Source organism: Henckelia pumila, chromosome 2, assembly GCF_033568475.1.
Source record: "Henckelia pumila isolate YLH828 chromosome 2, ASM3356847v2, whole genome shotgun sequence".
Classification (NCBI taxonomy): Eukaryota; Viridiplantae; Streptophyta; class Magnoliopsida; order Lamiales; family Gesneriaceae; genus Henckelia; species Henckelia pumila.
In genome coordinates, this window is record NC_133121.1 from 143,002,135 (window position 1) to 143,013,911 (window position 11,777).

The 11,777-nt window shown below is 35.3% G+C and overlaps 3 protein-coding genes across 4 annotated transcripts; 1 reads left to right on the plus strand and 2 right to left on the minus strand.

Moving 5' to 3' along the window:
* Positions 1 to 143: 143 nt before the first annotated feature.
* On the minus strand, positions 144 to 2,634 carry LOC140881196 (protein NRT1/ PTR FAMILY 4.3-like). The gene is made up of 5 exons (XM_073286316.1): positions 2,486 to 2,634; positions 2,177 to 2,394; positions 1,665 to 2,087; positions 1,085 to 1,209; positions 144 to 1,008 (listed from the first exon to the last, which is right to left on the minus strand). Exons 1-5 carry the CDS (start codon positions 2,559 to 2,561, stop codon positions 189 to 191), a joined length of 1,662 nt encoding a protein of 553 aa, XP_073142417.1. The 5' UTR covers positions 2,562 to 2,634; the 3' UTR covers positions 144 to 188.
* Positions 2,635 to 3,280: 646 nt separating this feature from the next.
* On the plus strand, positions 3,281 to 5,961 carry LOC140879363 (SNF1-related protein kinase regulatory subunit beta-1-like). Of its 2 annotated transcripts, none has more exons than XM_073283040.1 (5): positions 3,281 to 3,693; positions 4,261 to 4,436; positions 4,602 to 4,764; positions 5,154 to 5,470; positions 5,665 to 5,961. In XM_073283040.1, the coding sequence occupies exons 1-5, from the start codon at positions 3,571 to 3,573 to the stop codon at positions 5,696 to 5,698; spliced, it is 813 nt and encodes a 270-aa protein (XP_073139141.1). In that variant the 5' UTR covers positions 3,281 to 3,570; the 3' UTR covers positions 5,699 to 5,961. The 2 variants fall into 2 exon arrangements, with proteins under 2 accessions (XP_073139141.1, XP_073139142.1); XM_073283041.1 differs by having other exon boundaries at positions 5,668 to 5,961.
* A 2,334-nt stretch (positions 5,962 to 8,295) lies between these two features.
* LOC140879364 (calmodulin-7-like) lies at positions 8,296 to 9,676 on the minus strand. The gene is made up of 2 exons (XM_073283042.1): positions 9,491 to 9,676; positions 8,296 to 8,860 (listed from the first exon to the last, which is right to left on the minus strand). Exons 1-2 carry the CDS (start codon positions 9,564 to 9,566, stop codon positions 8,487 to 8,489), a joined length of 450 nt encoding a protein of 149 aa, XP_073139143.1. The 5' UTR covers positions 9,567 to 9,676; the 3' UTR covers positions 8,296 to 8,486.
* Between the last annotated feature and the right edge of the window lie 2,101 nt (positions 9,677 to 11,777).

An 11,777-nucleotide genomic window follows, 5' to 3' on the forward strand; every position in this document is an offset into this window, starting at 1 on the left:
AATTGACAAGAGTAGTTTCTCTGGTTTTTAACTTTCCCATGTATTGCTTCTTTTCCATAGATTATTAACATAATTGAAGAAAGAAAATAAAAGAAAGGAAACTCCCTCTTGCAGCTGCAGAAAATCGATTAAACATTTTCTAGCAGAGTTTCAAGAACTCATGGATATCCTTACTTCTTAACACATTATCAATACTGTTCATCTGTTTCTTTAACATCTGATCTGTACTTGTACCATGATGCCCACAGTAGGTAGATAGCAAAATTGAGGCTGCTAAGGATAGCTAAAAACCAGTAAAAGTAATCCAACTTGTTATGGTTCAAATCTTTTGCTTCCAGCCAGCCTTGTTTACTTGCCGTAACCTTTTCTGTTATGCCATTAATGATGCTAACAAATATACTGCTAAAGAAATACCCAAAAGACAGTGATAGCAATGAAAAAGAAGTGGAAAGAGACCTCATTCCAGAAGGAGCTTCTTTATAGAAGAATTCCATCAGTCCAACCATTACAAACATGTCTGCTATCCCAAAGATTCCATACTGAAAGGAAAGCCAGAAAAGACTAATTGGCTTAAATGGATTCTTGAGAGCTTGATCCCTTCTTTTTACCTCAACCAAACCGGCTATTCCCATTGAAACAACTGAGAGAACAAGCCCAATGCCTACCCGTTGGAGCTGAGTTATCCCAGTTGGATGACCTGTCAATCTTCGGGCTAATGGGATGAAGAAAAATTCATATAGTGGAAGCAGAATAACCATGAAAATTATGGGAATTACTGGTATTGAAGGATTTGGGATATTTAATGTGGCCAAATGAGGTTCCATGAGGTACCCTTGGAGCACAGAGAAAGTTTGCAGTTGTGCCAGGCATGTGTTCATTATAACTGTACTGGAAATTATAGGCAGCATCCTTATCAGTTTCTTGACTTCTTCAACTTGTGTAACCGTGCAAACTCTCCTTGCTTGAGTATTCACCCCGTCCCGTAAAACAGCAGCTTTATCCAGGAACCTAATTTTTGACACCATTATTATTAGTAAAACGAACCAAAAACCTCTCGAGGCATCTATATAAAAGTTGTGTGTACCTGAATTGTCTAGTTTGTAGAAGTTTTTTTTCGGAGATATCTCTTTCTTTCTCGTCAATCTCATGCAACATGCCAGGGTTTTCCGGTAATTTCAAATTTCTGTTCTGAATTGCAGCCATAATGACCTAAAACACACCAGAATCATGATTAGCAAATGTTTGCGGTGCTCCTAGGCTCAAGGTGCAGTAATTCTCTTCCGTTGTGCCTAGATACAAACTAAAGTTTGGCCCTGTACTAAAGTGTGTGTGCCTTGGCCATGAAGCACAAGCCTTGGTACACTTGAAAAGTTTCAAAGTGCACTGTAGGTAGTTCGGAAATCCGAGGTGAAATTTACCTTCAGTTTTAAATCAGCGATAATTTATTGTCATCGTTCATAGTTTATAAAGCAATTTATTTGGTATATCTGATAAATCTTGTTTGATATGTTAGATTTTGATATATTATCATCTAGAAAGCACTTGCCCCTCACCTCTTCTTATACACTTAGTGTGCCTAAATTGGTCCTGCACCTATGTTTCCTTGGACTTTTGTCTGGCTATGGGCAAAGTAGATTTTTGGGTTGAGTGAAAGTGATTCGGACCTGTGATATCTTAACAATAGAGCTGCTTGCCAACGGCTGGGAGATATAGAAAGGCTTTCCGAGTGCGAGAACCACGAAACCAGCGAACGCGGTTACTAAGCCAGTGAAAAAAGCCCAGTGCCAACCTTTTCTCAGAGCAATCCACACAACTGCGGTAACTCCTATTAGTGATCCAATGGTAGCACTAAACTGATAATAGTTGAAATAGCTTGCAACGGACCTTGCCCATTCTGGGTCCGTCCGATCGAACTGATCTGCCCCAAGCGCCGCAATAGACCCCTTCACCCCACCAGATCCTAAAGCCAGCAAGCTCAGAGAAGTATAGAACATGAAGGCTTCACCACCCTTGACACATCTCGAGTCTTCTCCAGAATCGGCCTGTGAATTCTTGGAGTACGCTTGGATTGTGATTAGGAGCAGTCCCTGTGAACCAAAAACAACAAGATCTGTGACAAGAAAGCCAGGTGCGTTTTTCTCGAGGAATTATTGGGTGATACAAATTTTTTTTTTACCGTAATTTCAAGAAATCCAAAAATCAGGCATGTGTATAGCCGATTCAGGTAAGTGTCTGATATGAAACCTCCCACAATGGTGAGCAAGAAAGTTGAACCTAAGAAGTTGGTGAGTATGTTGGCCGAGGTTGAAATACCAAAGGACATAACATGGTGGAAGTATAGTACCATAATCGACATGTTTGCCACGAATCCTATGTTTTCCAAGGCTCCCAAAACTGCACAAATCGCAAAATTTTCTCATCGTCATTTGATCTTACTCCAAATCTTTGCACAGTTCTTCAGCAAAGATTCAGTGCAATAACATACCGAAAACAAAAATGCACGCCCTGAATCCTCCTCGTCTTCTGGACTTGTTGTAATTCAGTTTGTATAGAAAATCCATGGAACTTTAAGTTATGAATTCTAAACTTCTTGTTGAATAAACGGTTTCAAGTGCATATATATACCATATCTTATTTTTCAAGCCAAGATTCCTGTTTGCTGTCTTGCCTGAACGTGACACTGGTTGAAATGTCAATTAAATTTGTCTACATTACACCAATATCCCTTCATTTGTATTGTTCCCCGTTCTTGTTTCTGTTTTCAATTCTCATTTACAGTCCAAAAGAAGTCCGTTGAGAAGTCAAAGATTGAATAAAATTATGTCTGTCTCCTTTGATTAAGTTAAACTTATGGTCAGTTTGATACAAAAGACTCACTTCAAAAATTTACAAGTTGAAAAAATATCTTAGGTAGTGTATGCAATAACTTATTTTAAGTGATTTCAAGCTTCTAACCAATAAAATGTTATAAGCTCTTACAAATTCCACCTTGAACCGCTTGAATTTTGAGTGATCTTTTAGACAAATCACATAAAGTAGCTATGAATTTCATACTTTTTTTAAAATTTAAAACAAAAAAGAAAAACTATTTGAACCATTTTTGTGTATCCAAACACACAATTTTTTTTTAAAAAAAAATCGCTTATATGTGCTGGAGATCTGATTTATCTTCTGTTTTCAATACTATTATTGCTCGGATTCTTCGGAACTTGGATGTGACTTTTTGATATAATAATCGATTAATGTGCAAAAAATAATGAGGATAATAGGTAGTAATATTAATTAATACAATAACGTAATGGGACAAGATTACACGCGACGCACGGGTCGCCGCAGCCGAGTCAATTATAGAAGTATTCAACGGATGGATTCATCGGAAATATAATACTTATCCAAATTCAACGGCTCGGATCATCCCACGCATTTCATATCTATCCGCTGCGGTTTTTGTCCCCAACTTGACATCTTCTCCCTGGAACAGTCTCCGGCGTCCCGACGAATCTCACGCGCCGCCTCTCTCTCTCTCTCATATATAGATACATACGCGCCGGTACTTGTTTGGGTGGAAATATGGGGAATGCGAATGGCAGTGAAAACGGCGCCGGCAATGAGGCGTCGGAGATATCGAGCGAGCGTGTGGCTCCCGCCCGTGATCTTCCGCAGACAACTTCACCTCCCTTGGGTTCCTCTCAGGTGCGTTCTCTTTTTTTTAATCTGCCCATATATGTAAGATTTGTTGCTTGGTAATGATTTACCGACGTATCGCTACTGTAAGAATCCTTTCGGATAGAATAACATACATAGTTCTGATCAGAACACGCAGTCAGCGTCAACACTTGCTAGCTTTTATCAGAGCTTGGACATGATATTTTCTTGATATCATTGAAAAACATGAATTCATTTCCCTTGTGCATATTTTTAGGCTTGCTCTGCCCATCCCTTAGAATTTTACTGTGTTTTCGGTTGCTTCAGTTATTTTAACACTTGCTTGTTCACAACTGATTGCTTGAACAAGTTGCTGCTGCAGCGATGCTGGTTTTCTGTGAAATTTTGACTTCGAAGTTGGCACTTTTGTTTGTCATTACCATATTACAGTGTGGTGGGGGCGATTTGTTTTCTGTTTTTCTTTTGTTTTCGTGGAGATCGGTGTCATACTCTTTGATGCTCAAGCTTTGACCTCCTTGGCTTCCAAGAAACTTAGTTTTGATGGTTTCTGATCAGTTCATATTACATGCCAGATGTTTTCTTTTTCCTTGACAGACTCCAGTACTTTCTCTTCCGGGGGATGGTGGCCCCTCATTCGATCCATCGCGACAGAATGGATCTCAGAGAGCCGTTGAGGGCACCCCTGGACAAGGAATTCCAATTATCATTAGTTGGAGCCTCGGTGGTAACAATGTATATGTGGAAGGATCTTGGGACAACTGGAGGTCAAGGTAATTCTCATATTCGTGCCACATTGAATTTGTTTGTCTGCTTGCTTGTGTGTGAATTTTATCATTATGATAATTAGGAATTACGATACACCTGAGTTGTTTGGCTTACGATCCCTTTGGGAGAAGATGGCTTTGATTTCTAAAACTTGTCATGAATCCATTTAGGAAAATACTCGAAAGATCAGGCAAGGATCACTCCATTCTCTTGATCCTGCCAGCAGGCATATACCGTTACAGATTCATTGTGGATGGCAATGTGAGATATATCCCTGATCTCCCGAGTGAACCAGATGGGATGGACTGTCTCTGTAATCTTCTCGATGTCCATGTGAGTGAATATTTGAGCTTATTCAATTATGTCTTCTATCGACCTTTTGTTCATGAATTGATGACTTGCACCAGTGGGACGATGTATCTAGGAAATTCGTCTTAGAGTTACTTTTCATGACGATGTATCTAGGAAATTCGTCTTAGAGTTACTTTTCATTTTCCTTCTGTAATGGTCAAAAGACTAATTTCATTTGCTTTCTGCACGAACATCGACAATTTGTATCCTTATTCAAGCAAACAAAAGCAGCAGCAGTGTAACATGAATATATCTTGGAAGAGGGGGAAGGGGGGTGGGGAGAATGCAAATAATTGGCTTGCATTTATGATTTATGTGGTTCTTTGATCAGTTCTCTTCCATATCAAACTTAAAACCTTTTGTATCTCCAGGATTATGTTCCAGAAAACCTCGATAGTGTAACAGAGTTTGAGGCTCCTCCATCCCCAGACTCCAGCTACAGCCAACCTTTCCTAGGAGATGAAGATTTTGCCAAAGATCCCATGGTGGTTCCACCTCAACTCCAATCAACTGTTCTTGAATCAGAAAACTGTAAAGAAATTGTTACTTCTTCAAAACCACAGCATGTAGTTCTTAATCACCTGTTTGTAGAGAGAGGATGGTCGTCTCAACCTGTTGTTGCTCTAGGTCTGACTCAGCGGTTCCAGTCCAAATACGTGACCGTGGTTCTTTACAAACCTCTCAAGAGGTAATTCTAATCCTTGAATGTGAATGCAGTTTTCGTTTAGGTTGCTTTAACAATCATGATGTTGATGTGAACATGTAACAGAAACTAACATCTGCCTCGTGTACAGTAAATCCTTTTGTTCGTTTATTGATGTTATTTATTCTAAACATATAGAAGCCCCAGCTCTGTTTTGTTACAATATATATGGTTTTCAGCAGTAAAGATTCGTACAAGCTTAGAAAACCGTGATTGTCAAGAAGGTGACAGAATCTCAGAGGATAGAACATTGGTGAATCCATTCCCACTTCCGACTTTTCTTGCCACCATCGTTCTTTCCGTTCGTCGTTCCTTTATGTTCCCTTCTCCTTGCTTCGATCCTATGCTTTCTCCTTCTGCATTAATCAACATTTTTTGGGGGTCAGCTTTTCACTCAAAGTTGTGTGAAATGATCTTGAATAGTCGCTTCTTGTTGTTCATTTGAGTTGTAAGATGATGAGATATTGGGAATGGAACCATGGGGCATCAACAAATGGTGGTCGGTGTAGTATATGATGCAATATAAAAACATCCGTTTACTATGCTTAAAATTTGAAACCCGGGTTTTTTTTTAAAAAAAATAAAAATTTAGCATTGTTTGAGTTTCCATCTTGACCACTCATGTTTTGGGGAGAAAATGTAAATTTTTTAAAAAAGAATAATGTTAGATGTACAAATCATTGCTCCATCTTTTCCAGTGGAGTAAGGCGAACGAGTCAACCGACGAGCCTCGATAACCCATTATTGCAACTCTCGGAGCAACTTTGTGGCTAGCTTTGTAACATTTTAGATGGAATATTTGATCAACTATTTTTTTAAAAAAAAAAAAATTTACTTCCCTAACTGTATTTGAAATGCACTATATGATTTTTCAAAAAAAAAAAAAATTGATTGACCAGGGGGGGAGATGAAGCAAAGATACTTCATTCCCTTTAGATTGTAGTATCAACTTTATTTGGAATCATAAAAATATGTTGTGATTAGCTTAATTAAGAGAGAGAGAGAGAGAGAGAGTGTGTGTGTGTGTGTGTGTGTGTGTGTGTGTGTGTGTGTGTGTGTGTACATGGTGAGGGTAGCAAGTGTGAGTTAATTTGTGAAAAGCTATATATATATATTATCATTCATGCGCAAAGATATAGATTCACGAAATGCAAATTTCACATTTCAAGAGAATTTATATGAGTGTGGTGGTATTTTGACTGGGGATATGATCCTTATAGTCCAAAATCGATTGAGTGACCACAGCACAAATTATCAAAGGCCCAATTAGAAGCCGCATATAGGATTCAAGTCCAATTTGCAAGTCACCGTCCCATTCAGGCCCTACAAAACTCGGCCCATCAAATTATAAACAGTATAGCCCAATAATCTGAAGCATGGTAATAATGATATAGTTTTTGCAAGTTTAATAACAAATTAATAATAGTGACATACGCGATGTGGAGTTCACAAACTAAAAAAATAAATTCAATAGAATTTTATAAAACAACAAATCAATAAAATCTACTGTGGTTTTTTTTTAATTTTACTATTTCGGATGTTTTTTTGGAAAAAAATTGAAAAATAGTTTACACAAAAAGATAAAATTGAGTTTTTAAAAAAATAAAAAGTTTATTGTCATTTGAGAATATTAAAAAAATGTTTCACTAAAAGTTGGACAGTTGGTTACATTAGAGACTCGTGTTTTATTAATAGCATAATTAATATTCTCATGACAATGAAAATGCTGCTCTCCAATTACATAATCTAGAAATTCTCTTTCTTTTTTAAAAAGATAAATAAATAAATAAGTTTTATGAAAGTTTGATTATATGATACGATAAACAGAGGAACGTAATTGTGGTTATCGTGGGAACAATAGCGAGTAGTTTGAATATAAATTTCTGAAAGCCAGTGGAAAAGGGGGTATCGTACAAGTTTTTTTCCTTTTTCTTTTTTATGGACGGAGATGAATCAATTTATATAGTTTTAAGATGGCCTCTCTTAATCTGAAGCACAAGTCTTTCTTTTGGCAAAGAATGACACTATTTGAATGGACAATTACCCGCCTAGACGACGAGGAAGAAGATGGGTAGAAAGCCCAACGGGAGATTCAGAACTCAACGTAATTTCTAATACGAAGTAGAGTGGCAGTCGTTTGTTCACAAGCTGCACAACTAGTATGGCAGCATGAATTGTCTGAATAAAGGATCAGTTTACGCCACTATTCAAGTGACATCATAGAACAAATTGTTAGCCTGAAGAATCCTAGGATTAATTTGGCTAGATGGACAAAGAAGTTCGTGCAGTAAACTGGAAAATATAGAAAACGTGAAGCAAATACACAAGTTCTTTACAGAGAAGTACAGACCTTAGCAGGGTCTAAAAGGTCAGCCACGAAATGAGAAGATTGAGACGGTAGAAGGCAAAACAATAATAGAGGTCTCAAAGAGCTTACCACACCCAGTGGCTTGAATTTCAGAAAAGATATGAAACAAGAAGGCAAACTTGTACTTTTGAAGGGGAAAAAGATATGCCTAAACAAATGAATTTTTCATTGGATTTCTGGTGCTCCTTCAACTCAAAGCCCTTGTAGGTAGGTGCTTAAATGGTGTCAAGAGACGATCATGAACTAGGGCCCAAACTATCGCACCAAAGCATTAGCAAGTAGGTCGAAATAAAAGTAAATTTTAGAAATAAAAAACAACAGAGATCAACAAAGATCGGAGAACACGAATTTGAACATCAACCAATCAGTGACTGGTTAAAACAAATGTAAATGCTCTAGCAATTGTTCTAAGTTTGTAATCTTAAATGTTGAAAGAAAATAGTTGAAGACACAGACAACCCAAACACTAAACAAAGAAAAACAAGCAAATACATAAAGAACAGCATTTAGACAACAATTCATCAAAAAAACAAACAAGCGAGCAAGCAGGCACAAATCTCATCAAACTTATCTGCCTGTTTCCTTTTTCGGATAATTATAATTCTAAAATTTTAGTTTTGGGTTTTTCAGATCTCACTTGGCCATCATGATCTTGACAAACTCTTCATAGTTGATCTGCCCGTCGCCGTCCACATCAGCCTCACGGATCATTTCATCAACCTCCTCATCAGTGAGCTTCTCCCCGAGATTTGTCATGACATGGCGAAGTTCAGCAGCAGAAATGAAGCCATTCTGGTCCTTGTCAAAAACTCGGAATGCTTCCTTGAGCTCCTCTTCAGAATCGGTATCCTTCATCTTTCGGGCCATCAGGTTAAGGAACTCAGGGAAGTCAATAGTCCCATTGCCATCAGCATCAACCTCGTTGATCATGTCCTGAAGTTCAGCCTCTGTGGGGTTTTGTCCCAGAGAGCGCATTACGGTCCCAAGCTCCTTGGTAGTGATACAACCTATCAGAAAATCGCAAAGGATCATAATAAAAATAGAAATCATAACGATAATTCATGAATACAAAATGGAAGAGTCCATAAGTTATAATTTCCAACCATTCTAAGTAATAGCCACAAATGGAAAAGGACTTGATGTGAAAAAACAGTCAAATTAAATGGTTACCCAAAAGCAAAAATATTTAACATATAAAAAAGCCCAATTCAATGCAAGAGGTAAAACATTCAAAACAGGAAAACCAGCTTAACACAGTTATATCAACGACAAATAACAAACTTCCGAATCAGGAACAGCAAACAAACAAATATCCCTTGCTTTCTCATCAATCTAACTGATATACAAGAACCGGGAGACGTTCACAATCCAACAAATCCTTCAGCTAATCCCCCCCTCAACGCATATATCCTAACAAAAGAACTTCCATCAACAGGCGCATGGACTCGGCGTAAGATCTACAAATCTCGCCCAAAATCTCCAGCCACAAAGAAGTTCACAAACGAAGAACACATCAAATATCAGCTGGAAATCAGTCAACACGTACGGTTTCACAGATCTACACAAACATACACCGAAAAACAAGAAAAAAAAGCCAAAATCCACATAAACAAAAGCGACAATCTTAGGTTACTTGCCGTCGCCATCCTTGTCAAATAGAGAGAACGCCTCCTTGAACTCCGAGATCTGATCGTCCGTCAGCTGTTCCGCCATGTGAGGTGAATTCCAGAAAATTCGTATACCTAGTTTGGATTTCAACGACGATTGAAGGGTTATTACTATTTATGTATGGAAGCTGAATCTGATGCCTTCCTCTTTTTTCACTTTTACTTTTCTCGTTTTTCTAGAAACCCATTTTTAATCTTCTCAAAAAATATTATTATTATTAATAAATATATGTGAGTCATATTAGTAGCCTTTTAAATAATGGATATATTTTTGGAATTAATTATATAAAATTTACATTATAATAATGTTTTTTAAAAAAAATGTCACACAAATGAACGCGATTAATACGAAATAATATATTATACAACAATTATATAAAGGTTGAGTCTATCATAGTAACTAACTTCGAAAATACCAAAATTTTTTATTTCATAATTACTCATTTTTATCCATTATCTCAATAAACCTCCCTCTCGATCTATTTTTTGGTTTGAAAAAAATTTACATAAAAAATAATTTATTTTACACTATATAAATGCAAAGCATGTGCATTTTACAATAATAATAAATGAAAATTCTTTTCTTGTTCTTTCTCATGTTATATTCTCTTTATTCTTCTTCTATGGTTGCTTGGGTGCCATGGGAAAGGATCGTTTATTATATTTTATTTTATTTTAAAGAAGATCGGATTATTAAAATTAAAATTAAAATTATTTTGGTACACATATTATTAATAAAATATCGAATTAATACATTAACTATTAAAAATAATTTAATTATTATAATATATTTCATTTTTTAAATTATTTAATTGATTAAAATTGTAAAAATAAGTTCATATTTATTATAAATTTATACTATAAAAAAATTGTACATCACTCATCGGAAAAATAACACGACATCACATAGATTTTGTTTATTATTTCGATTTACACAGTTATGATTGTCGAAAAATTGTGTAATTGATTTTGACATTTCTGACAAATTATTGATTTTAAATTTGTGTACTTGATTTAAACATTTCTGAAAAATTACTGCATTTTTAATTATATTTTTAATTAAATATAAAAATATTTATTTTATAATAAATTATATTTTAGTTTTGTATATTCTGGTTTATTTATTAATTGTAAGTTTATTAATATAAATTATAATATTATAAAAATATTTATTATATACTTACATACACTTTTTAATATATACTCCCTCCGTCCCATATATAATGTCTTCTTTGGATTTTCACACAGATTAAGAAAAATGTATTGGGAAAGACAATTTTATATAAATTTCCTATTTTATCCCTATTTAATGTATTAAAAAATGATTGCACAATTTTCAAAGTGTAGTTAATAGGGGTATATTAGTAAAGAAGTGTAAAAAAAAATTACTAAATATGGTATATGACTATATATTTGGAACAAATAAAAAAGAAAACATGGACAATATAATTGGGACGGAGGGAGTATTATTTTTTTTATATACATATATGTGTGTGTGTGTGTAAAATCAAATTTATAACTTGATCATGTATCAATTAAATCATTTTTAATTATTTATGTACTAATTTGATATTTTATTAATAGTTTGTGTAGCAAAATAAATATTATTAAAATTAACAAAAAGATAAGTTTTGACAAGATCATCGACCAAGAGGAAAAACTGTGACGTCCCATATTTTAGACAATTACAAGAATTAAGATGCGGAAAAATGTGGAAATATTTTTCAAAAACAACAATGCAGGCATGAATCGTGTTTGCAAGTTCAATAAATCGTGCTTGAAATTAAATCTATAAATAACACTTAAAAATCTAATGACTCTAACGTGCATAAAATATTTGAAACAAATGATGCAACCCTACAGTCGACGACCGGTTCTTATACAGGCACGCCAAAAACTACTACTTACATAGCAACCTGACCGAAAAATTAAAATCTTAGAAAAGAAGGTGACACATGAGTTTCAATAAAATAAACTTAGTGCGAAAAATACTTTTTAAAACGTTCGTGAAGCCAAACATAAACTATCATAATAAAATAATTAAAGAATATAAAATGTTTAAAAAAACTTAAAATCATTAAAATTCATCGTCACGATACCTTAATTGAAAATACTTAAATCTATAATTTTAAAAGTCGTGTATCAAAATAATTTAATAACAAAAGAACAATAAACATATGAAAATTCTCCTCGCTTTAAAACACCAGAGATTCGAACGGTCGTATCATGCAATGACTTCGCCTCATGGACTCTCCAA

Excerpts from the sequence above, each read along its gene's own strand:
- LOC140881196 (XM_073286316.1), bottom strand. The coding sequence starts at position 2,561 with ATGGATTTTCTATACAAACTGAATTACAACAAGTCCAGAAGACGAGGA. Across the intron at positions 1,210-1,664 it reads CTATTGTTAAGATATCACAG|GTCATTATGGCTGCAATTCA; the intron begins GTCCGAATCACT and ends GGTGTGTTTTAG. Across the intron at positions 1,009-1,084 it reads CTACAAACTAGACAATTCAG|GTTCCTGGATAAAGCTGCTG; the intron begins GTACACACAACT and ends GTCAAAAATTAG.
- LOC140879363 (XM_073283040.1), top strand. The coding sequence starts at position 3,571 with ATGGGGAATGCGAATGGCAGTGAAAACGGCGCCGGCAATGAGGCGTCG. Across the intron at positions 3,694-4,260 it reads CTCCCTTGGGTTCCTCTCAG|ACTCCAGTACTTTCTCTTCC; the intron begins GTGCGTTCTCTT and ends TTTCCTTGACAG. Across the intron at positions 4,437-4,601 it reads TGGGACAACTGGAGGTCAAG|GAAAATACTCGAAAGATCAG; the intron begins GTAATTCTCATA and ends GAATCCATTTAG.
- LOC140879364 (XM_073283042.1), bottom strand. The coding sequence starts at position 9,566 with ATGGCGGAACAGCTGACGGACGATCAGATCTCGGAGTTCAAGGAGGCG. Across the intron at positions 8,861-9,490 it reads ATTTGACAAGGATGGCGACG|GTTGTATCACTACCAAGGAG; the intron begins GCAAGTAACCTA and ends ATTTTCTGATAG.